A 25,448-nucleotide genomic window follows, 5' to 3' on the forward strand; every position below is an offset into this window, starting at 1 on the left:
ACATGATTATTTATGTAGAAAGGAAAATTTAGCAGCCATCAGAGGATTTGCCTCGGAAATAATGTTTTAACAAATTGGTTTTAAAAAAAGTTAATTTTTGCTTACTAGATCATAAACTTAAATGCATCCACCTTACTTTGATTGTTTATACTTCTGGTGTGATTTGTCTACAGAGATGCAAGTTTTCCCGTAAGTATATTTTCTTCTCTGATTCAGTTCCACTATCTCATTGACACTCATTTACAGTCTCTATTGTAGTATGTCTTCACCATATCTTCTTAGCCCACCAGTCTTTTAAAAATAAATGTTGTTGTTGTTGTTGTTATGTGCCGTCGAGTCAAACCCGACTCATAGCAACCCCTCCTTGGGTTTCTGAGGCAGTATCACTACGGAAGTAGGATTGCCCAACCTTCCTTTTATTTTTTGTTGTTTTTGAGAATTTACATGGTAGAACATACAGCAGCTCAACAATTTCTTTTTTTACTAGTAAATTAGGAAAAATTTAATGACAATCCAGTGCAGCAAGGAGCCTGATTATTTCCATTAGCACTGTCCCCAGATGGTGACATGAAGGTAAAGAAGAACAAAAGGACCTTTAACTTCACTTACTCCCACGAGCTGTGAAACTAGAGAGACTTTGTTTTTTGTTTACGTGAGCATTTTTTGTTTTTCTTCTAAGAGTTTTATTTTATTTATTTTTGGGGAATTCTCTTTTTCAACTAATTTTTTTTATTGTAGTTTCAGTGAAAGTATATAGAGCATTTTGGTTTTCTGTTCAACAGTCCTATACACATTTTGTGACATTGCATGTAAACAATTCAGTGACATTGATTACATTCTTCATGTTGTGCAACTATTCTCATCCTCCTTTTCCAAATTATTCTTCCCCCATTGACTGCCCCCTAAGTCTCCTATATAGTCTTTCAAGGTGCTGTTGTCAATTTGATCCCATATAGGTAGTTCTGAAAAGAGCACAATGCTCAAACCAGACATTTTTTACTAGTTAAGCTAAACTATTGTTTTGTTTTTAGACTTTCGGGGATATTTTTGGTTTAAGGTTTAAAGATTATCTAAGGACAATAATTTGGGGGATTCTTCCAGCTTCCATAACTCCAGAAAGTTTGGATCCCAGGAGAATTTGAAATTATGTTCTGCTTTTTCTCTCTTTTGATCAGGATGGTTCTGTAGAATCTTTGATCAAAACATTCGGTAACAGTAACTGACCACCATCTGGTGCTTCTGGTCTCAAGGAAAAGTAGGCAGTTGTTCAGGGAAGCAATTAGCCACACATTTCTTCCTCTTGTTCCTAACTCTCCTCTTTCCTCCAGCACTCCATGTGAAAAGAGACAAATTGTTGTGCCACTTGGAAGTGGATGGCCACTTTCAAGTTACTTTCCCAGGTACTTCACAACTAGTTTGGAGTAGAACAGAAACACTGAATTCTACGTTAGTCAGTCAATCAGTCTAAATAAGAGACTATTTCTGTGTTGATTCCATATCTAACTTTGACATCTTGCCTGAAATATTTATCTTTATTATCTTTCTCATCTACATTTTCCCATAATTTTTCTTACTTAATTTTTCAGCCCAGACATTTTACATTAGAAAAGTCAGTTGCTAACAGATTAGGATATATGTATGTATATGATATATGCTTCCTAGTATTAGGACATCTAAAGTTATGCCCTTGGAAGACTGAAAAGAAAGAAAAAGTTCTGTGGCCTCAAGAATATGAACCCTTGATTACTGAGGCCTTGCAATGATTCTATTGTTGGTGTTAATTGCCATCAAGTTGATTCCTAATCATGGCAACCTCATGGACACAGAGCAGAATTGCTTTGTAGAGTTTTCCAGACTGTAATTTTAATGGAAGTGGATTGCAAGGCCTTTTCTTCCATGATACGGTGGATGAATCAAGTGCAAAGCATTTATGCCATGACCATTCGACCGCTAACCAGAAAGTTGGTGGCTCAAACCTGCCAGCCACTCCACAGAAAGAGACTGGGCAATCTACTTCCATAAAGATTTACCACCTCAGAAACCCACAGGGGGTCACTATGAGTTGGAATCAACTCGATGGCAGTGAGGGAGGGAGGCAGGGAGGGACCTTGCAATGATTCAGTAAACCTTGGGAATCTTTTGAATCATCGTGAGCCAAGTTTCTTATTTCTTATTTCATAACATCATTACAGATATTCTCTGTGCTTTGCATGCACTTCATACCTACATATACAAATATTCTCTACCTCAAAGTTAGAAAATAGCCTGCAGAGGTTAAGATTTTAAGTGAAATATTTTTCTAGCACTCTGCTTTTTTCAAGGTTTCTAGCAATGTGTTTCAGCTTAGCTGATATAGTCTGTATTATCAGAACCTCCTTGATACTTGACTACAGAGATGCAACAAGCCATGTACTAGACCTGGGTCAACAAACTGTAGCTCCATAAACAATATCTGATTTACTGCCTGTTTTTGTAAATAAAGTTTTATTGGAAACACAGTTTGCTTTCCCAATACAATGGTATATTGAATAGCTGTACTAGAGACAGTATGACCCACAAAGCTGAAAATATTTACTATCTGGTCCTTTATGGAAGAAGTTTACCAAACTGCTTTCTCCCTGAAGAAGGAAGTTGTTGAACTGAACAACTATTCTTTCATTTATTCCTATATTTACTGAGGGCCCATTATGTTCCAGGCAAAGTGTAATTTGAAACCACCTTGGTGCATGTGATTTGACAGATATGGTAAATACCTGAATCCCCAGACTCCCTTCTCTACATCCTAATGAGGAAACCACATATGCTTTACTGTCCCACATAGTGTGTGTTTGACGACTAGACTCCTCCAACTTGAGGAATGTGTTTTTCTGGTCTGTGGCTAAATCTTTCAGTCTGTTGGCTCTTCCCCCTCTGACTTTCTAGCCAGCTGTTAAGAACTGGGGACCAGGGTGCAGAGACCAATCATCTGTAAATGTCACCCTACTTTTGATCACAGAGCGTGGAGTCTCATACATTTAAAAATTGATTCCTAGTTTTATGTGTTTGTTTGAAAAGTTTTTGTTACTATGGTTATAAATACCCAAATTGTAAGTTCAGTTTTGACAATAAATTGCTGAGAGGTGAACTATGCAAACCCAGAGATTTTTGGAGAGTTCTCATATGGCAGTTGGGGGCTCATCCTGAGGCTCAAAGTTTTGGTTGCTTCCAGAGCCAACTCTGTTCTTTGGACAGTCCATTGATTAATCCTGACTGAGGGAAAAGGAATTCAGGTCACAGTCCGGGCCAGACTGGCTGCTTGGGTGCCAATTCCTGAGGATACTTTCTCTGCGTCATCTCTCTTATTGACTCCCTCCTTTTCTTCCTATTGCCTCTGTGCTACCTTTGGCTTTCAGTTGCTCTGCTTTGTTGTAGGGCAACAGACAATTCACTGATTTCCATACTCTGACACACTGCTGCGCTGTAGATGTGCCTAACCACAGCTAGATGGAAGCAGGGCCAAAACTAGAGCTCAATCTCCTGCCCCTCTTTCAGCACTCTTTCCTAAATCCCAAAGCTGCCTTTTACAGACTCTTCCCAATACTTGCACAACTGGCTTTTATCTGTTAGAGCCATTAATGGTTCAGTGGTAGAATTCTCACCTTCCATGTGGGAGACCCAGGTTCAATTCCCAGCCAGTGCACCTCATGCACAGCTAGGACCCATCTGTCGGAGAAGGCTTATAGGTTGTAATAATGCTGGACACGTTTCAGCAGAGCTTTCAAATTAGGATGAACTAGGAAGAAATATGCTTCCTAGCAATATATTCTTGTTCTGGTTACCTAGTGCCACTCTGACAGGAATATATACCACAAATGGGATAGTTCAAACAAACAGGAGTTTATAATTTTGGAGGCTTTAAGTCTGAATTCAAAGTGCCAGGTTCTAGGGGCTGGGTGAAAGCCCTTCAACCTTGAGCTTCCGCTCTGCCTCCTGCTCCTGGCCCACTGGAACTAGAGGCTTTTCTTCACTCAGACAGCTGCTGGCTGCTGAGACTGACAAGCCCAAGGTTGACAAGTAAAAGGGCACAGTCCTGATGTTACCAAACCACATGGCAGGCCATTAATTCAAGTCCATTGAAAGCATGGCAGGCTGCTGAACAATGACACAGCTACAGGCAGAGTTTAAGCATGCCTAAGCTAGCAACCATCCCCAAAGCTGTTTCTTATATATGGGAATCAGACCACATACGCAAAGTCAGCTACTCAGCTGCTTCCAGGAGATTCTACCATGGAATTGATTACCAGTCTCATCATGGGGAATACTACATCCAGCTGCCCAGCCACTCAACCTAGCCAAGATGACACACAAAGTTAACCACCATAATTCTCAAAACATATCCAATGGAAACTTTATGTATCACAACAGACCAATCCTCAACCAATTATGTGAATAGATAGCACCAGGAAGCACTTCATTCCATTGTGCATGGGGACATCATGCATCATTCAACATCAGCTAACAACACAATGACAAAGATTGAAGAAAGCCCAGTTTAACAGCTGATACCCTAGTGATTCCAACTCATAGCTACCCCATAGGACAGAGTAGACTGCCTTATAGGGTTTCCAAAGCTGCAATCTTTATGAAAGCAGATTGCCACATTTTTCTCCCATAGAGCAGCTGGTGGATTTGAACTGCTGACCTTTTGGTTAATAATCAAATGCTTAACCAACTGCACCATGAGTCAGAATTGACTTGACATTACACAGTAACAACACCAACAACTCTACTGATTTGGATAATTACATCTAAGGATCTTAACAGTATGGTGTTTCTGTATCCACCTATACAAAAAGTGACAGAAAATATCTAGTTTCTTCTAATTTCTCCCTTAATTAGAAAGAGTCCAGGACAATCATCTCATTGGTCTAACTGATAAAGTAAACCTGCAAAATTTTGGATTTTCTACAAGGCTCCTAAATCTTCAACCTGCCAGGCTCTTGGGGTACTCATCTCTGTGGTATATGGATCTGCGTGTCCCTAGTGCTACTTTCTGAGCCACACATGCCCATGGTATGTTGGGCCACACATACTTATCAGCTGTGACCTTTTAGTTCTGACACAGTGGTAGTGCTTCGATCCACCCCAGCGGCCAAGTGTAAGGCTATAAGGCTCTAATCACTAAGAGACATTGTGGAATGTAAGAGAAGAAGGAAAACAACAGAAGGAAGATTGCACTATGCTGCTTGGTGCTTAAGAGACAGGCTTTGGAGCGGGGCATATGTGGGTCTGAATCCCAACACTTCTTAACTGTGGGCAAGTTAGTCAGCCATTGCTGTCAAGTCAATTCCAACTCGTAGAGACTCAATAGAACAGAGTAGAACTGTTCCATAGGCTTTCCAAGTCTGTAATTACATGAGCAGACTGACACATCTTTCTCCCTTGGAGAAGGTGGTGGGTTCAAAGCACCACCTTTCAGTTAACAGTGAAGCTCTTAACCACTGTATCACCTGAGTTTCTCTTTAGCCACATTAGGGAAGATTATTTTATAATGTAAAGGAATAATAATAGGACAAAACCTCAATTTGTTCCCATTGCCCTAGAGCAAATACTCAAAAGTCAAGCATTGTTATTTAGGAAAATGGTTGAGTAATAACCATGAAAATACCACACAAAGTAATTTTCAGATCAGATTTTTGCAACAATAACTGAGATTCTAGGCCTAATTTATACATCCCAAAAGGAAGAGATTTGATTTGTAGTCTCACAAGCCCAGGCATCTCTGAGAAGTCAACTCATTAAGCATAAACTCAAACACATTGAATTCTAAGGTTTTGAATTGCATGGGTTGGGGGTATAAGGGAACTAACTGGCTTTAGGTGCAAAATGTGCCCATGAATATTGACAAAAGTGTCCAGCCACAATAGACAAAATCCCACCCACGAGGCAATATCACCCAGGACAGCAGCACAAGATAGGGAAATCATGGAAAATTGAGACAAAACCACAATCCACTATCAAATGCTAACTATTCAAAGAAAGTATCAAAGACAATGAATTTCAAGGTTTTGAATTTTTTCTGTATCCAGATGGTAACAGCCAATTAAAATGTCTGCACAAAAACAGAATACCCCAACTCTACAAACAATGCACATTATCGCTGACAACCTTACCAAGTATCAAAGTTTAGCATGGTTTTTTTTGCTATATATTTATTCCCTTCCATTATTTCCATTCATAGGGGTCAAGCAGCCTGTCCCTGGAGACACTGGTGTTAGTAGAAATGTGTCAGTGGACTCAATCCGCTCCACCAAAAGACCAGGTAAGGAAGAAGATGCTGACTCCCTTACAGCAGCTCGGCTCTGAAACGTGGACATTAACTGCAGTATCATTTGTTGCAGCAAAAGCAGCAACATCCACATGACCCCAAAGTGTCAGAACCGTGTTAACAGTATTTGGTACTAATAGACAAACACTCCAAAATATTATCTTTAGGGGAATGGAAATGCTCTGTAGACAAATTAAATATTAATAAGAACCTCTAACAGGTACCAATTTAATAATTATTGTCTGTGATATTCTGAAGGGCCACAATGGGCAAATATTGAAGTGTCATTATGAGTTCTAGTTTCCATTATGTTCAAGTTAGCTCTTGTGGAATTTATTTACAGTACCCTTCTATCAGATATGTTGTTCTCAATTTAATATACTCTACGTAATAAGACTAAATCATGAAGCCAGTGAGTGAGAATACCTTCGCATTGACTAAGGACATGAGTTTTATTTTATTTTTATTTTAAAAGCTGTTTTACGTTCAACGTTACATGTACATTTAGTTTCACTCCCCATTTACCGTGTCCAACCCTAACCCAGTCTCTTCCCCTCCCTACACTGTAGCCCTCCCCCTGTGCCCGTCATATTTATGCACTCCTGTTTGTTCTGCATTTCCTCAAACTGAATGTTGGTCCTCTGGTGCCCCCTGGTCCATTGCTCTAAGGGATGTATTACTATAGAGCATGTGGGTGCATCTTCCTGGGTTGAGTGGTCTGCATGTACTTCTTGTTAACTATTGGGCTGAGAGCCAGCCCCTGGAGTGAGTTTTATTCCAGGTGCAGAATGTATCCCAGGGCCATAGTATTGGGGGTCTCACCAGACTCCATCTGACCAGTAATTGTGGTCGTTATTGAGTTTTTGGATTTTGTTCCACGCTTTTCCTCCCACTCTATCCAGGATCTCCAGATTTGATCCTTTCCTGAGTGGTTGGCATTAGTAGCAGGGCATCATCTAGTTCTTCTGGTCTCGAGGACCATCGTGTCCTATGGCTGATTGCTTCCAAATGCCCTTGTTTTGTTTTGTTTTGCATTCTTCTTCACTTCCGATGATAGGAGACTGTTAGCTGCATCTTAGATGGCCACTTGAAAGCTTTTAAGACCCCGGTCACTACTCACCAATGTAGGATGCCAAACAAGGCTCTTATGTATTATGTTGTGTCAATTGAGTCCAGTGTCCCTCAGTACAATGGCCCTGAGCCAGTAGATCTACTGGATCTCTCTCCCATAGTATCTGGGTGTCTGTGATGGATTGATTACTCTGTGTCTGTCTTCTATTGTTTCTGTAATGATTGCAGGTATTTTATATCACTGGTGTCTGTGCAAGATTAGCCTCAGCTGAATCTACCCTTGAGGACTTGATTTTTCTTAAAGTATATTGTGAGACTCACACTAGTGTATTTATATCTGGCCTATACACTATATCACCAGCACTCCACTCCACACATACACACTCCCCACACACACACATTCCCTGGAGTATCCCAGGAAGTACTTAAAGCCACAGAACATTTTCCTGGATTGTCAATTTCACTTGAAGATTTTAAAAACCACATAATTTACTATAGAAGGAGATGAATTTTTAAACTGTAACACAGACTTCAAGGAAATTTGGGGTTAAAGCAAAATGCTTCAGGCACCCCCAGCCTCACCAACATTGTGCAAAGTACTTCTAGTTAGATAAATATCTCTTCCTCTGGACTGGCAGACTGGTACCAAGGCTCATGGGTGGGTTAGGAGGGTGGGTGCTGGACGTCAGTCCCACTTGCATCACCCCAGTCAGGCACAACCACCACAACTATTCTTGGTGACCCTGCTCACCATGGGCACAGGCTTCTCACTTCTGCCATCAGGACTACTTTGGTGTATTATTTGAGAAGTTGTGAAGGTATTTTGCTAATCATAATCACATTTGAGTTGGAAAATGAAGTGGAGCTCTCAGAAAAAGAGACCTGATATACAGAAAAATATAAAGCTAAAATGATACAGGAAATTGCAGTCTCAAAATCAAAGGCAATTGGTGATGAGGATGATTAAAATATTACTTTAAGTCTACATTAAAAAAAAATTAACTGCCATTGAGTTGATTACAACTCAAAGCAACTCCCTTTGGGTTCTGAGGTGGTAAATCTTTATGGAAGTAGATTGCCCAGTCTTCTTTCCATGGAGTTGCTGGTGCGTTTGAATTGCCAACCTTCTGATTAGCAGTCAAACGTCTTGGGCACTACTCCACAAGAGCTCCTTTAAGCTTACATAGGAAACTAAAAATGTTAATATCTATACAGTCTTTTAAATGGCAGACATATCTATATATTTGTAATCTTTAATTAGAGGAGATGTTTTCCATATGTCAGTACGCTAACTATCAAAAGTTCTTTTTAGAAATCTGTGGTTTTAAATAGTGAATCCTCATGATGCCTTCATCTATTATATAATCTCTTAACCACTATCCCAGGCACTCGCCGCCCACCCTTGTCACCTAGACCGACACCACTACAAAGAAAACCTTTATCACAGACTGTCACTGGAAAGCCAGGAAGTACAGGTATGTCCATCAGTATCTTCCTTCTCCCTCTGTGATTTCGGTTTTACTAACTAACCACAAGCCCTTCTTGGTATGATAGCTCATGCAACAGACAAGTCAGAGGTTTCTGGGGCATGTGCTATGTGGTCCCTGGGGAGAAGGCACTGTAAATTACAACTGTGAGGACTCATATCCTGAGTCTGAGTGTATGTGCTAATGGAAGCCATTCCTCTGCATCTGGACTAGTTTTCTTCATAGATGTTTCTGTACATGGAGCATGAGACAGAAGCTGACTCATGCTCTTCAACAACAAGTAGATTATTTTGTATACTGTTTGTTGCCAACAACTAGAGGTGATGGAAAATGTGATTCCATCATCAGCTTATCATTCTGTTTCCTGAAATGGAATCCTAAACATGTCATGGAAAGCTCCCCTGTCTACCATCCTTGATACTGGCTACCATAATATGGTGCTCGTGGGAAGACTGGGACAGGAATATTCAGGGTGACAACCATATGATCTACTAAGCTGGAAATGACAATTTGAAGAGGAATGGCACGGCATTCATCGTCACAACGAATATTCAAGATATATCATGAACTAAAAATGCTGTCAGTGATAGGATAATATCCATATGCCTACTAGGAAGACCAGTTAATACTACTATTATTCAAATTTATGCACCAGCCACCAAAGCCAAAGATGAGGAAATTCAAGATTTTTACCAACTTCTGCAGTCTGAAATTGAGCAAACTCTGCAATCAAGATGTGTTGATTATCACTGGTGATTAGAATGCGAAAGTTAGAGACAAAGGCAAATCACCAGAAGTTGGAAACTATGGCCTTGGTGATAGAAATAGCACTGGAGATCACATGATAGAATTTTGCAAGATCAATGACTTATTCATTGCAAATACCTTTTATCAACAACCCAAATGGCAGCCATACACATGGACTTCACCAGATTATGTACACAGGAATCAGATCGACTACATCTGTGGAAAGAGGTGATAGAGAAGTTCAATATCTTCAACCAAAACAAGGCCAGGAGCTGACTGTGGAACAGACCATCAACTGCTCATATGTAAGTTCAAGTTGAAGCTGAAGACAATTAAAACAAGTCCACAAGAACCAAAATATGACCTTGATTATATCCCTCCTGAATTTAGAGACCATCTAAAGAATAGATTTGATGCATTGAGCACCAATGAGCGAAAACCAGAGGAATTATGGGATGACATCAGAAACATCATCCAGGAAGAAAGCAAAAGGTCATTAAAAAAACAGAAAAAGAAGAAAAGACCAAAATGGATATCAGAAAAGACTCTGAAACTTGCCCTTGAAATGTTGTTGTTGTTGTTGTTATGTGCCATCAAGTCGGACTCGACTCATAGCGACCCCTCCTTGGGTTTCCGAGGCAGTGTCACTACGGAAGTAGATTGCCCAACCTTCCCTCCAAGGAGTGACTGGTGGGTTTGAAGCGTCAGCCTTCTGGTTAGCAATCAAATGCCTTAGGCACTATGCCATGTCAAGATAAAAGAGCTGAACAGAAGATTTCAAAGAAGAGCTTGAGAAGACAGAGTCAATTATTATAATGAAATGTGCAAAGACCTGGAGTTAGAAAACAAAAAAGGAAGAACACATTCAGCATTTCTCAAGCAGACAGAACTGATGAAAAAAATTCAAGCCTCAAGTTGCAATACTGAAACATTCTATGGGAAAAATATTGAATGATATGGGAAACATCAAAAGAAGATGGAAGGAATACACAGAGTCACTGTATCGAAAAGAATTGTCCAGAACTGTCTCGTGACATTGACTGCAATTCCCCGCAGTAGTTATCTCCCTCCCTGTAGTTACCTCTTCCCTGTGTCCTTCCCTCCCATGCACTCTCACCCTCTCGCAGGGTCTCCCTGTGCAAACATTACCCTTGTGTTCTCTCATGACTGATCACTACAAGGAGTGTGTCTACCTGATGTAAACATTCACCCCATATGCCTGTCTATTATTTGGTTGGAAGCTACAGAAGTAAGTTCAATTCCAGGGGCCATAGTCTCAGGGGTCTCACCAGGCTCTAACAGACCAGCAAACCTCATTTTTTTTTCCTTTGAGTTTTTTTTTCACATTGTTCTCCCACTCTATCCAAGATCTCCGCTCTGATTCACCTCCAAGTGGTTGACAGTGAGAGCCAGGTACCATCTAGTTCTTCTACTTTCATGGTCATATTGGCTGAGAATCGGATGGTGTACCAGGACTAATTGTTTCTATATGTCTTTGGTTTTCTTCATTCTTCTTTGCTCTGGACAAGGAGAAAGCCATGATAGTGCATCTTCTCTTGATTTCTACTTGCCCTCTTAGTGTGGTCTACTCCCACTGGAACCAGAAGCTTGAGTCCCCAAGGTACTAACTAGAAACCCATCTGAACGATTTGTCTGGGATTCCATGCTGGCATGGTCTTTAGGTCAATCTTGTGTCCTTTGACTCTCTGTTGCTTGAGAATGCCTCCTTTTTTCAAGAGGATATATGAAATCCAGGCTAGCCTACACTCTATTCTCAATACTCAGATCTGCCTGGATCTTGAGATGGATTCAGTTTTAGAGACCTGTACATATTTTTGTAGGATCCCTGGTAGTTCAGTGGTTCAGTGTTCATCTGCTAACTGAAATGTTGGTGGTTTGAGCCCATCAGCTACTCTGTGGATGAAAAATGGGCAAACAGTCTGCTTCTGTAAAGATTTCAGCCTTGGAAATCCTATGGGGGGAACTTTTACTCAGTCTTATTGTGTCCTATGAGTTGGAATTCCCTTGATGGGTTTTTATACATGTTTTTGCAAGAGTAGAGACGTCACTCTTGAATGTAGCACTTTTCTGGTCATCAGGCTAGAATCATAGTAGTTATCTTAAAAATCTTTTTTCTCTTCTCAAGAAATCTCCAAGTCAAGCCATTCCGTCTCTTGATATCTCACATGTCTAATCTCTCCCATCCAGTCCCACCACATCTGCCAGGTTGCAGCCTTCTCTGCTCTTGCACAACAAAATTCAATTGCCATCAAGTTAACTCCAACTCATGGCAACCTCCTGTGTGTCAGAGTAGAACTGTTCTCCATAGAGATTTTCAGTGGCTGATTTTTCATAAGTACATCACCAGGCCTGTCTTCCAAGGCACCACTGAGTGAACTTGAACCTCGAGCCTTCCATTTAACAGTTAAGCACATTAACCATTTGCATCACCCAGGGGCTCTTTTTCTTTTTTTCGTTTTTTTAAATGCATTTCATTGAAATATAATTTATGTACAGTGAAATACACAAAATTAAAGTGGCATGAGTTGATGCATTTTTTGTTTTTTGTTTTTTGCAGTGTTCCCTCCCTACCACCCCTGGTAATCAACAAAGAAAGTTCCCTTTCATATATAAACTTTTCCTTGACTTTTTACATGAATGAACTAATACAATATTTGTCCTTCTGTGATTGACTTATTTCACTCAGCATAATGTCCTCCAAGTTCATCCATGTTATGAGGTGTTTTGCAGATTCTACATTATTCTTTATGGTTGCATAGTATTCCATTGTGTGTATGTACCACAGTTTGGTTATCCATTCTTCTGGTGATGGGTATGTAGGTTGTTTCCATCTTTTTGGTGTTGTAAATAGTGCTGTGATGAACATGGGTGTGCATATATCTATTCTTCTCCTGGCTCTCAATTCTTTAGGCTAAATACCTAGTAATGGGATTGCTGGGTCAAATGATATTTCTAATTCCAACTTTTTAAGGAATCTCCATACTGTTATCCACAGTGGTTGTATCATTTTACAGTCCCACCAGCAGTGAATGAGAGTCCCAATCTCTCCACATCTTGCCAATATCTCCCATTTTCTGTCTTGTTGAAGTTTGCCATTAGTGCTGGGGTGAGATGGTATCTTATTGTTGTTTTGATTTGTATCTCTCTGATGGTTAATGATCATGTGAGCATTTCTTCAGGTATTTGCTGGCCGTCTGAATATCTTCTTTGGTAAAAGTGTCCATTCATGTCTTCTGCCCATTTTTTAATTGGATTGTTAATTTTTTTGTTGTTGAGGTGTTGGAGCTTTTATAAGTTTTAGAGATAAGTCGCTTGTCAGACATGTATTTATCAACAAGTATGAATTTGTTGCTGTCATTTTGTTATGTGCTTTTTTGTGGTGTTGATTTCTTTGTTCCATATAATTTTCTGCACTGAGCTCATTTTGTTTATGAATTGTGTTATCACTTCCTTCGTTGCTAATGTTTTAGTATTTGCTAAATATTTGTACTGGTCCTCTTTTTTATTTTGATGTGAAGGTTTATCACTCTTCTTTGAGGTGGTGATTTATAATTTCTTCCCAAGTTTAGAACAGCCTGTTCTATTTTGTAGTTGTCTTAACTTCCCTGCCATTTAGAAGTTCTGTAACTACATAGTTTTTTCCCTCTTTCTGCTTTTTAGTTGTCCTCATTTGTCAGTTGATGTTTCTGGTTCCCTGTTTACAATCTTGTAGCCTTATTTATTTTGGATAATTCTATAACTGGGTTGGTTTCTGGGTTATGTCATCAGGTGTGTCAGTTGTTGTTTGCTGTTGTTGATTTTCTATCCAGGGACTCCCTTTAGGATCTCTTGTAAGGTTGGTCTGGTTTTAACAAATGCCCTTAATTTCTGCTTATCTAGAAATGTCCTAATTCCACCATCATATTTGAAGGAAAATTTTGCCAGGTATATAATTCTTGGTTGGAAATTTTTCTCTTTCAGGGTTTTATATATACCTTCCCACTGTCTTCTCACCTGCATGGTTTCTGCTGAGAAATCTGAGCTTATTCTTATTGGTTGCCCCTTGTAGGTAACTTTTCATTTTTCTCATACTACTTTTAGGATTCTTTCTTTGTCTTTGGTTTTGGTGAGTTTGATGATGATATGTCTTGGTGATTTTCTTATGGGGTCTATGGTTTGTTGGACTTCTTGAATGGATATATTCTCATCTTTCATCATACCAGGAAAATTCTCTTTCAACAAATCTTTGACAATTTTTTTCTATGGTTTTATTTGCCTCTTCCTGTTCTGGAATTCCCATTACATGTAAGTTATCCTTTCAGTGGTATCCCACATGAACCTTAGGCTTTCTTCATTTTGTTTTGATCTTTTTTCTGATTGATCCCTTTCCAAAAAAGTATTGAGGTATTTTTCTTCAATCTCACTAATTCTGTCTTCCATTGATTCAATTATACTCCTTTACCCATTCAATGTGTTGTCTGTTTTGGAAATTTAGCATTAATCTTCTGTATTTCTGTCTGTAGATTTTGTATCATTTCTAATTTTTCATTTATTTTGTCATTTGTTCTTATATTATCTTTCAAAATTGTTCTAGGGTTTTCTTTGTGTTTTCCTCAATTTGGTCAATGTTTTCCTTGATCTGTCTCTGAATTCACTGAAGGTACCTAAATATAATTCTTTTGAATTCCTTATCAGAGAGTTCCAATGCTGTATCTTCCTCTGGGACATGTTTTAGATCTTTTTCCTGGTCCCTTGTTTCTCCTGTTCTGTCTTGCTTCTTTGTGTGCACTGTGATGCTCTGTTTTCTCTGAGGCATTGTGACATTTTTGTGTTTATATTTAATTGGTGATTGTATGTTGGAGTGATTGGCCCATGATTTTTGTTTTCTTCATTTTGCTTGTATTTTATCTACATAAGCAGGATACTGTGCTGTGCTCCTCTTTTCACTAGTTGGCAGCATCTATATACTCACCCCCTGTCTCCTTTCCCATTGTCTGCCTCCCATATGTCCCTGCTGTCCTTGGCAAACAGAGCCTATTCTTAGGTTCCTGGAATCTGAATGAAAGTGCTCTCACTTTAAAATCCAAAATGGCCACCACTTGTAAACATTCAAAATGGCTGAACCCTCAGTCACTTTAAATATCCAAAATGGCCACTGGTTATAAACAAACAAAATGGCTGTGCCCTTGGCACTTTAAATATCCAAAATGGCCACCACTTGTAAACAATCAACATGGCTGCACTCCTGGTCACTTTAAATATCTAAAATGGCCACCATGTGTAAACAATCAAAATGGCTATGCCCTCCAGACAGCCCAAAGCCCACAGCTCAGGTTGTCTCTCTCCCTGCTATTTCCCTTTCTAGTCATAGGTCACCAGTGAAGTCATCCCGGTAGCCCTTAGTGACCAGGGCTGATCTTTTAGGTCAATTGTCAGGTCTCAACACCACTTGGAAGTATTCAGGCTGTTGGTCTTATCAAAGTAGTTGACAGTGCACTGCTCCCACTGTCTCCATACTCACTGTTTTCATTCAGGTTTTTCCACTAGTTGGTGCCTCGTCCACTTCTGTATACTTCCTTTCAAAGCTCAGGGCTCCAGGATTATCTTCTGTATCTCTGTCAGTTGGTTTCTCTTTTCTGTGTTGAAGAGGGTCTGTGGAGCTTGTCTGCCTATTCTGCCATCTTACCAGAAGTCTAGGAAGTCCTTTTCTTGCATACACAACTATCTTAATCTCCTGACTTCTATCCCTGCCACCAGCCTTACACACTAACAAATCATCTTCTTCCCATCTGATTATGTTACTTCCCTATTTAGAATCTTTCACTTGGTCCTGATTGCCAAAAATAATGTCCAAATCTATAGCACAGTATGCAAGACCCTTGATAATCTGCCTACCCTGCCTCTCCACTCAGTTCTCACTGTACTGGCCCCTTCAAACTTTTTTTGGGTCTCTGAACTCACAAAGTAGTTTCATGGTTCCCTGCCTTAGTTCTTGTACCTTCTGACTGGAAAACAGCTCTCAAGCCCACCTACTGGTCACTTCTCCTGCTTATAGATATATCCTCTGTGAAGACATTGTTACCTTTCCCCCTCAACACCTCTCATCTGTCCCCAGAGACATAATCACTCTCTTCTTTTGCCCTCCTTGTGACCTCATCAAGTTCTTTAACAATATCTATAATATACTTGGTCCACACACTTATCTCTATCAAGGACTAGGTGTTATTTTCTCTCCAAATCTGATATATAGTCCCAAGCCATATAGTAGGTGCTTAATAACTACTTAGTGAATAAATGGGAAACTTGACAGTAGTGCTGTAAAACTGAGTGTTTTGGCTCTACATTACAGGAGTTGTTTCATCAGGCCGAGTAACTTTCCCACCTTTGAGGGCAACACTTGGGCCTACTGAAGTCCCCTTAGAGAGAGTGGAGACAGACAAAAAGCAACCAACAGTTCCTGCCTCTGGAGAAGAATTAGGTTAGTATGTCAGCCAATTCTCCTTGGATACTCAGCTACAAGGTATAAAATTGTCAAATAAAGTGTGGGGGTAGGAGGTGTCTCAGTGCGGGATCTTCTATTTTATTCAATTTTATGATTAATATGGATTTTTTACATTTAAAATTATATTTATTTTCAGTGCTGGGTTATAGAGTATGTTCCTTCTCTCAGCAGACATAAAGTACCCAGTTTGGTTCCTGAAAATAGCTTATCCTGTATGTAATACTAAGTCAAATGTCATTAATAATTAGTATACATATATTATTAATGAGCATTAACTAGTTGGTTGTTGTTGTCAGATGCCATCAAGTTGATTTTGACTAATAGTGACCCTAGGTGCAACAATGGAACACTGCCTGGTCCTGTGCCATCCTTCTAATCACTGCCATACTTGAGCCCATCATTGCAGCCACAGTGTCAACCCATCTTGTTGAGTATTTTTCCCTTTTTTGTGACCCTCTACGTTACCAAGCATGATATTCTTCTCTGGGGACTGGTCCCTTCTGAAAATATGACCAAAGCACAACAGATGAAGTCTAGCCATTCTTACTTCTAAGGAGCACAATGGCTACACTTCTTCCAAGACAGATTTGTTTGTTCTTCTAGTAATCCATGGTACATCAGTATTCTTCACCAACACCACTACTCAAATGCATTGATTCTTTTGCAGTCTTCTGTATTCATTGTCCAGCTTTCACACGTAGGTAAGGTTATAGAAAATACCATGGCCTGGGTCAGGTGTACTTCAGTCTTCAAACTGACATCTTTGCTCTTTAATACTTTAAAGAGGTTTTTGCAGAAGATTTGCCCAATGCAATACTTCCTTTGATTTGTGGACTGCTGCTCAAAGGGCATTGATTGTGGATCCAAGTAAAATGAAATCCGTGACAACTTCAATCTTTTCTCCATTTATCACAATGTTGCTTATTGGTCCAGTTGTGAGGATTTTTGTTTTCTTTATGTTGAGGTGTAATCCATACTGAAGGCTGTAATATTTAATCTTTATCAGTAAGTGCTTCAAATGCTCTTCACTTTCCACAAGCAAGGTGGTGTCATCTGCATATTACAAGTTGTTAATGAATCTTCCAACAATTCTGATGCTGTGTTCTTCATAAACTAGCTGGTGGTAATCTATAATTCATGAGTTTTGCAACTCCAACATACCTGCAGTAGGATGCAATTAAAGGCCTTTTACTGTGTACAAATATGTGTAATAATAATAAAGGAAATCAAAAGCTGTAAGTAATTAATTAGGAGGAAGATTGAATCATTTTCACTACTTTTTCATTGTATTGTGAAACTGTCTTATGCTTTTGCCAAAATTGTTCACTATCTTCCATTCTCAGATAATATAACTGACTTTAGCTCCAGCCCAACAAGCGAAACTGATCCTCTTGGGAAGCCCAGATTCACGGGTATGTATAACTAGCTCCAAATCTCAGTTTTGACAGGGATACCTTTGGTCAGCTATTTTATGTAACAGGCAACTGCAAAATCTTAGTAACCTACTTCTAAGGATGTATTTTTCATGGACCTGTTAACTTGGGAGCAGCTAACTTAGAATGTGCTTGGCTGAGTGGTTCTGCTGCATGTACAGCTGGGCTTTTGGTGAGTTGGGCTCAGGTTTGCTCCACAAATTTGCTGTACAATAGATTAGTTTGCACTGTGTGGAATTTTATATAAATGAATACATTATTGCAAAAACGGCAAGGAGGCCACATGTTCTGACCTCCTCTAATCTCACAAGAGGAAGACAGCAGTAACCCAAGGCCTATTATTGCAAGGCCAAACATGCTGCCTCCCTCCAACCCTTTCACCAACCGTTCCTCCCAAAGCACCCACCACCTCTCTCCTGGGCTCGATAATTCACTGCAATGGCCACACAGAACTCACAGATTACAGGGTTTATTAGGGAAGCACCAGGCTACAACTCAAGTTCAGGAAGAACACTCAGTCTCTCTCCCAGCCCACCGTCCCTCAGCCAAGAGTCTCTCACAGTCTCTTTCCCAGCAGTGCTGGTCCCTCGGTGTCTCACTTAGCAATGCGTGTCTCTTGCGTCTCTTTCCCAGCAATGTGTGTCTCAGGAGCCCGTGTCTCTTTCAGCAGCACGTCTTCCTCAACCAGCAGTCAGAGAGAGTTCTGCCTCCAGGAGGTCTCCTTTAGAGCCCGCAGGGTGGTCAAACTAGCCAATTATAGCATCAGAACTCTAAGCACCTGAGAGAGAGCGGGCACCTCCCAGAACGTTGTTTTGTGCCACTCCCAACAGAAATACTCCAGGTGGACACCTTCAGCAATCAGGAGCTCCTCAGTTGCTCATAGCAAATCCCACCTTGGAGTTTACAAAGACTTATGGGTAGAAAAGCCACACTAAGTAATTTACTACACTGCAATTATAAAATCTCTTTTTGTCTCTTTCACTCTGCATCTGTGTAATGGAGATATTTATGGATTCATAGATGCTGCTGTATGTATCAATAGACCATTCTTTTTTATTGCCAACTAGTATTCCCTTGTATGGATACATTATTTTGTTTATTCATTAACCTGTTCATGACATTTGAGTTGTTTCTAGTTTTTCACTATTACCAGTAAGCAGCTATGAACATTCATGCACAAGTCTTTATATAGACATATGCTTTTATCTCTTTTGGATAAACCTAAGAAGTAAAGCCTATATCATATATAAGTATATTGAACATTTTAAGAAACTGCTTAACTATTTTCCAAAGTGATTATCTTCCTATTAGCAGTGTATGAGAGTTCTAGATGATCCATATCCTTGCCAACAATTGATAAGGTCAGATTTTTCATTTTGGTCATTTTATTAGGTGTGGAGTAGTATTTCATTGTAGCTTTAATTTGCATCTCCTAATGCTGAACATGGGGGCTCTGGTAGCATAGTGGCTAAGGCACTTGACTGCTAACCAGAAGGCTGGCGGTTCAAACCCACCAGCCACTCCTCGGAAGGAAGGTTGGGCAATCTACTTCCGTAGTGATACTGCCTCGGAAACCCAAGGAGGGGTCGCTATGAGTTGGGTCTGACTCGACAGCACACAACAACAACAACAGTGCTGAACATCTTTTCATATGTTTGCTTGCCATACATATATCTTTTCTGGTAAAGTATTTTTTCAGATTTTTTGCTTGAGTCATTTTATTGGGTTGTTTGTTTTCTTATTATTGAGTTTTGAGTCTTTATACTTTTCTGAATAGAAGTCCTTTTTCAGATATATGCTTTTATAAATATTTTCTCTGAGTATGTGACCTCTCTGAGGCAATATCAGATAAACAGCAGAAGTAACATAGTGTGAGATTATACAACAGAACTAAATTTTTATACATACTACCTTCATGTGACATAAACAAATGCCTATTTATTGCTCAGTAAAAACTACACAGTGATGACTCCATTTTCCCTGGATAATGTATGATCAGACAGCTCCTGTCTTGTCTCCAGCACTTCTGGGCCCTTCCTCTCATTCAAGACATGTTCCCATCCACTGCCTCAAGTCAATTCTGACTCATAGTGACCCTATTGGACAAAGTAGAACTGCCCCATATGGTTTCCAAGGCTGTAAATCTTTACAGAAGCAAAGTGTCTCATCTTTCTCTCATGGAATGACTGGTGGGTTCAAACTGCAAACTGCCAACATTTTGCTTAGTGCCAAATGCCTTAACCACTCCCCCACCAAAGCTCCCTAAGCTATGCTTAAAAAAACTCACTGTCCTCGAAACAGATCGGACTCATAGTGACCCCTCCTTGGGTTTCTGAGGCGGTATCACTATGGCAGTAGATTTCCCAATCTTCCTTCTAAGGAGTAGCTGGGTTTGATCTGCTAGCCTTGTGGTTAGCAGTTTAATGACTTAGGCGCTATGCCACCAGGGCTCCCAAGCTATGCTTAGGGGCACCAAATTACTTTTGGGGGTTAGCATAAGCTAAACCTATTTAGAAAAGTAAATCAACAACAACATCCTTATCATGTATCCCAGAGACAGGATTTGGGATTATCATAAGTTTGAACCATCCACACCACTGCTCTCCTTCATCTGCCTATAAGATGAGGCCAGATTCCCTCAAACATGTATTTATGAGCTCATCTCTTTCTTCACAAGCTCCAAAAAAATGCTAAATCTCAGAGTTCTCTCTCTCAGGCCCTCATGTGAGATACATCCCAAAGCCTGACAACCGACCCTGTTCCATCACCGACTCTGTCAAGTGGTTCCCCAAAGAAGAGGCTACAGAAGAGAATGCTGTCATCCCACCACAGAACCCACCAACCAACCTGACTGTGGTCACTGTGGAAGGTTGCCCCTCATTTGTCATCTTAGACTGGGAAAAGCCACTAAATGACACAGTCACTGGTAAGATCATGGCACAAGGACTGTCACTGTGGTGAGAAACTTTGCTTTTGTCATGAGTTGAAAGTGTAGTAAAGTTGGATCAAACTCTGGCCTAAGCATTATATCTGAGGAGGAACAAGTCCCTGCAGATGTCTTCTGTCTTTAGGCACATTATTATCAAAAGTGTCATATCATGGGGGGAAAAAAAATTGTCATAGTTATGGGCTCCCTGTTAATTTATCAGTTCTCCCCCTGCCTTTTTTTTTTTTTTTTAATTGTGATTTGGATGAAAGTTTACACAGCAGATTGGTTTTCCATTCAACAATTCATATACATTCTGTTTTGTAACATTTATTGTAATCCCCACACTGTAACAGCATTCTTCCCGCTTCCTCCCTACACCCATCCCTTCCCTTCATCATCCCTTTCCATCCCCTACCACCTTCCTAGCTCTAACCCTTAGCAAATGTTGTCCTCTTAATCTCATATGGTTGATTGTTCTAATGAGTACATACCCTCCTGATTTTACTGTTTACCTTATAGGCCTGTCTATCATTTGGCTGACAGATGAATCACAGGGGTTAAGTTAAGTTCCTAGCTTGAAGGATGTCAAATGTTCAGTCTTGGGGGTTCTACCAGTCTTCATCAGATCAGTAAGCCTCGTCTATTTTTTTTTTAGGATTTTGAGTTTTGTTTCACATTTTCCACCCCTCTATCCAGGAGTGGATAAAGGCATCTTACTGTGATCCCTTTCAGAGTGGTCAACAGTGGTAGTGTGGCACCATCTAGTTCTTCTAGTCTCAGGGTAGTGGAGGCTGGGGTTCATGTGCTCCATTAGTCCTTTGGACTAACTATTTCCTTTTGTCTTTGATTTTCTTCACTTTTCTTTGCTCTGGACAGGGAGAGACTAATAGTTACACCTTAGATGACTACTCACAAGCTTTTAAAACCCCAGTCACTACTCACCAAAGTAGAATGTAGAACATTATCTTTGTGCACTATGTTATGCCAATTGACTTTAGTGTCCCCCAAGACTATGGTCCTGAGCCTCCATACCCAGCAACTCATTCCCTTAAGGTGTTTGGTTACGACTAAAACGTTTTCCTAACTTTATCCCCTGTATGCTCTACTATATTCTTGTGTATATTTATAGCACATATAAATACATAGGAGATACAGCCTCTTTAGCAGCTCTTTTATTTTTATTTATTTATTTTTAATGTTTTTTGTATTCTGCATTTCCTCCATGTGAATGTTGTCCCTCTGGTACCCTGTGGTTGATTGCTCCAAGAGATGCATCTCCATAAAGTATGTGGGTTCTTCACCCTGGGTTGAGTGGTCTGCGTGTACATCTTGTTTACTATTGGGCTGAGAGCTGCATTCCTTCCATCTCTCAGAGCTCTTTTTTACAGTGTGAAGATATAGCTAATCTCTTCATTACTAAGAGAATTACAGAAATTACGTTAGCAGTTTTGCCACTGCTGATGATATTTGAACCAGTTTTCCTCAGAGTGAGAATGGTGACACGCTTGAAGAATTTACATTCAGTGTCACTAAATGGTACATGCAGAAACTGTTGAAGTGGTGTATATTCTGTTGTGTATATTCTCAACAACATAAAATTATGTTATAAAAATAAATTAGATTTCCTTCACCAACCCAAATTCTAGATTGAATTAGCACTTTCAAGCAGGTAAAAGTTATTACAACAGTTTAAGGAGAAATTTTTAAATATCTATTCTTACCCAATTTTCTGATCATCTAAGGAAAGTTATACTCTGTCATCCCCCAGCCATTTCTCTAAAAGTGATTGTAAAAAATAAGAAACTCTGAGTCATTTCTTAAATATGCTAAATCTGTTATAAGGGAATTTTACTGTTTTCTCCATAGTGAAGAGAATAGTCAAACAAGAAAATTATATGTATGTGTGTGTGTTACAGAATAGAACTGCCCCATAGTTTTCTTGGCCATACTCTTTATGGAAGCAGATTGACAGACCTTTCTTCCATAGTGCCACTGGGTAGATTTAAACCACCAACCTTTAACCATTTGTGCCACCCAAGGAGGTAGAAAAGACAAATAACCTCAGTTATCTAGACAAAATAGCAAATAGTATAAGTACCTGAGGTCTCTGGGGCCCTGGTCCCTGCCACATACCTTATGCAAGTAGATAGGGAATAGAGGGACCAGCTAACAGGCTGTTAGGAAGAACAGACAAGTGTAATACATAGGAGGGATGATACCCAAAATTTTCACCCTCGCAATGACTTCTGTGTAATTTTTTAGTTGACAGACACGTCATACTCGCCTCTAGTGTATGCAATCTAATCCATTGATTCTACACTAAAGTAGAAGTAGGTACTCCTGAGTCCTTGGACAACTTAAGGTTAAGTTAATTAAAAGTTTTTGCTGAGTGATATGCCAAGAGCAGAACAATATAGATTAAATTACAGACCAGTTATCTTCTATATGTGCAAATATGAGTATTAGCCTCTTTGAACCTTAGTTTCCTCATCTGTAAAATGGGATGATAATGTCTCATTGTTATCAATTTATTGTAATGATAAAATTAAATAGTAAATTCAAATATGCAGCATAAATTAGGAACTGTTAAATTATGTCATTTGTAGCAATAGTATGAGCAGTAAAAATAGTATTACCTTTATTATTTTAGAACTATATTGCCATTGCCCAGACTATAATGTTCCAATTTTGATAACATAAATTTTCCTATTAAGAGCATTATCTTACTAGAAGCCAATAAAATCCTTTAGGGGGAGGGGAATGACCAAATATTCAGTGTTAGTTCTTTAGTTCTTTTTGGATCTACTTATATCTCTATTATTAATGAAATTATAAACAAAATCTTACATTTTAAAATAAGAAATATGGACACATGCTTAAGATGTTGTCTTTACCTGATGAAATATATTCAAGACATATCTGAAAATTCTTATTTACAAACAGTACCATTACATTTCTATCATTCTGTGGACTTATGAAAATGCTAATATAATTTTAAAACAAAAATGAAACCTATATTTATAAAAAAAGCAAGAAGTATATATATATTCGTTCTGGTTACCTAGTGTCACTCTGACAAGAAATATACCACAAATGGGATGGCTTTAACAAACAAGAGTTTATTCTTACAATTTGGAGGCTTTAAGTCCAAGTTCAAAGTGCCAGGCTCTAAGGGCTGGGTAAAGCCCCTCAACCTTGGGGTCCAGCTCTGCCTCCTGCTCCCAGCCCACTGGAGCTAGAAGCATTTCTTCACTCAGACAGCTGCTGGCTGCTGAGGCTGAGAAGCCCCAAGGTTGACAAGTAAAAAGGCACAGTTCCGATATTACCAAACCACACGGCAGGCCATTAACTTAAGTCCATTTTAAGTCCCAAGGCTGGCAGAGCATAGCAGGCTACTGAGTAATGATACAGCTACATGCAGGGTCCAAGCATGCCATAGGCTATGGACCATTCTCAAGGCTTCTCCTTATATACAGGAAGCAGACCACGTCCCAAAGGCACTTACTCAGCTGCTTGTGGCAAATCCTACCATGGAGTTGATTGCCAGTCTCATCATGGGGAATAACTACCACCAGCTGCCCAGCCACTCAACCAGGCTCAGCCAAGTTGACACACAAACATAACTACCACAATATTTAAAAGCTAGAATTCTGTGAGATGTTTTCTTAAATTATGAAGGTAGTACATCTGTAGATCCATTTTGAAAACTCTGATCCTTTGGAGAAAAATATTATTAAATCAACTTTTAAAACTAGAGTCAAATGAAAATTAGAGAAGATATGCAATCAAAGTTTCAAGTACATAAGCCTGCTGGAATACTAAAAAGAATGTCACACAGTGATGAGGAATGTCCCAAATGAAGGATGTTTTTTAAAGGTGGTTGTTTTGGCACATAACCAACTGAAGTGTCATACAAATTGTTCTTTTGGTGACTAAGCAACATTTGAATCTTTCCATATTTTAAAGCATTTCATTTTTATACAGTAAGGCTGTACAATTATTTTTCCCTATTAGAACACCTAAAACTAGCCACAAATCACTGCATTATAGAATCTTAGCATGGTCATCTTTGCCAGCCCTTTTCCTCTACAGATGGGCAATGCAGTAGAGCAATTTAACAAGGACACACAGCTATGAGTGTCAGAACCAGATATCTCTGAAGAATTCCTAATTTTATTTATCCTTGTACTCTGTCTTGATTAAGAAACTATTTAGAACAAATTATATAAACTCCCAAGAATTAAATAATAAATATAAACCAAAAAAAACAAACTCACTGCCATCAAGTCGGATCTAACTCATAGCGACTCCTCTTGAGTTTCCAAGGTGGTATCACTACAGAAGTAGATTGCCCAATCTTCCTTCCAAGGAATGGCTGGTGGGTTTGAACCACCACCCTTCTGGTTAGCAGTCAAATGCCATAGGCACTATGCCACCAGAGCTCCCAATAAATATAGATGAGCTGATTATTATATAATAAATAATATATAATAGTATTTCTATAATTAATAATTTATTAATAAAATAAAATAATAAATATAATGTAAAGATAAAGGAAAGATTAAAATGAGAACAGAAGAGAAGTTAGTAGTACATAGATCCCATGCCATGTGGTCCGGTGCATTTTCTATCAGTGAGTCTCCAATTTGGGCTGGTGCTTTCTATCAGTCACCTAAAAAGGAGGATTTGAAGACATTATCAGTTACATGGTTCTCAATGTCTAAAAGATAAAAACATACCCATCTCTCCAGAGAAATCCAAGGCTTCCTTATATGGAACAATTAACTTTCCTAAAAGCATCCTATTGCTATTGAGAGATTCTATGGGCAAAATATTGAATGATGCAGGAAACATCAAGAGAAGATGGCAGGAATACACAGAATCACTGTACCAAAAAGAACTGGTCGATCTTCATTAATTTCAGGAAGTGGCATATGATCAAGGACCAATGATACTGAAGGAGGAAGTCAAA

The 25,448-nt window shown here is 39.4% G+C and overlaps 1 protein-coding gene across 1 annotated transcript in view; it reads left to right on the forward strand.

The window, feature by feature from the left end:
* The window catches only part of LOC103201149 (ABI family member 3 binding protein), a 430,073-nt gene that overhangs the window by 370,824 nt on the left and 33,801 nt on the right, over window positions 1–25,448 (forward strand). The window contains 5 exon segments of the mRNA XM_042781643.1: window positions 6,221–6,301; window positions 8,764–8,853; window positions 15,962–16,090; window positions 17,458–17,526; window positions 20,264–20,473. Of these exon segments, the coding sequence (XP_042637577.1) occupies window positions 6,221–6,301; window positions 8,764–8,853; window positions 15,962–16,090; window positions 17,458–17,526; window positions 20,264–20,473 (579 nt within the window).

Source organism: Orycteropus afer, unplaced genomic scaffold (assembly GCF_000298275.1).
Source record: "Orycteropus afer afer isolate SDZICR_OR568_19922 unplaced genomic scaffold, OryAfe1.0 scaffold00143, whole genome shotgun sequence".
In the NCBI taxonomy this organism is placed as follows: Eukaryota; Metazoa; Chordata; class Mammalia; order Tubulidentata; family Orycteropodidae; genus Orycteropus; species Orycteropus afer.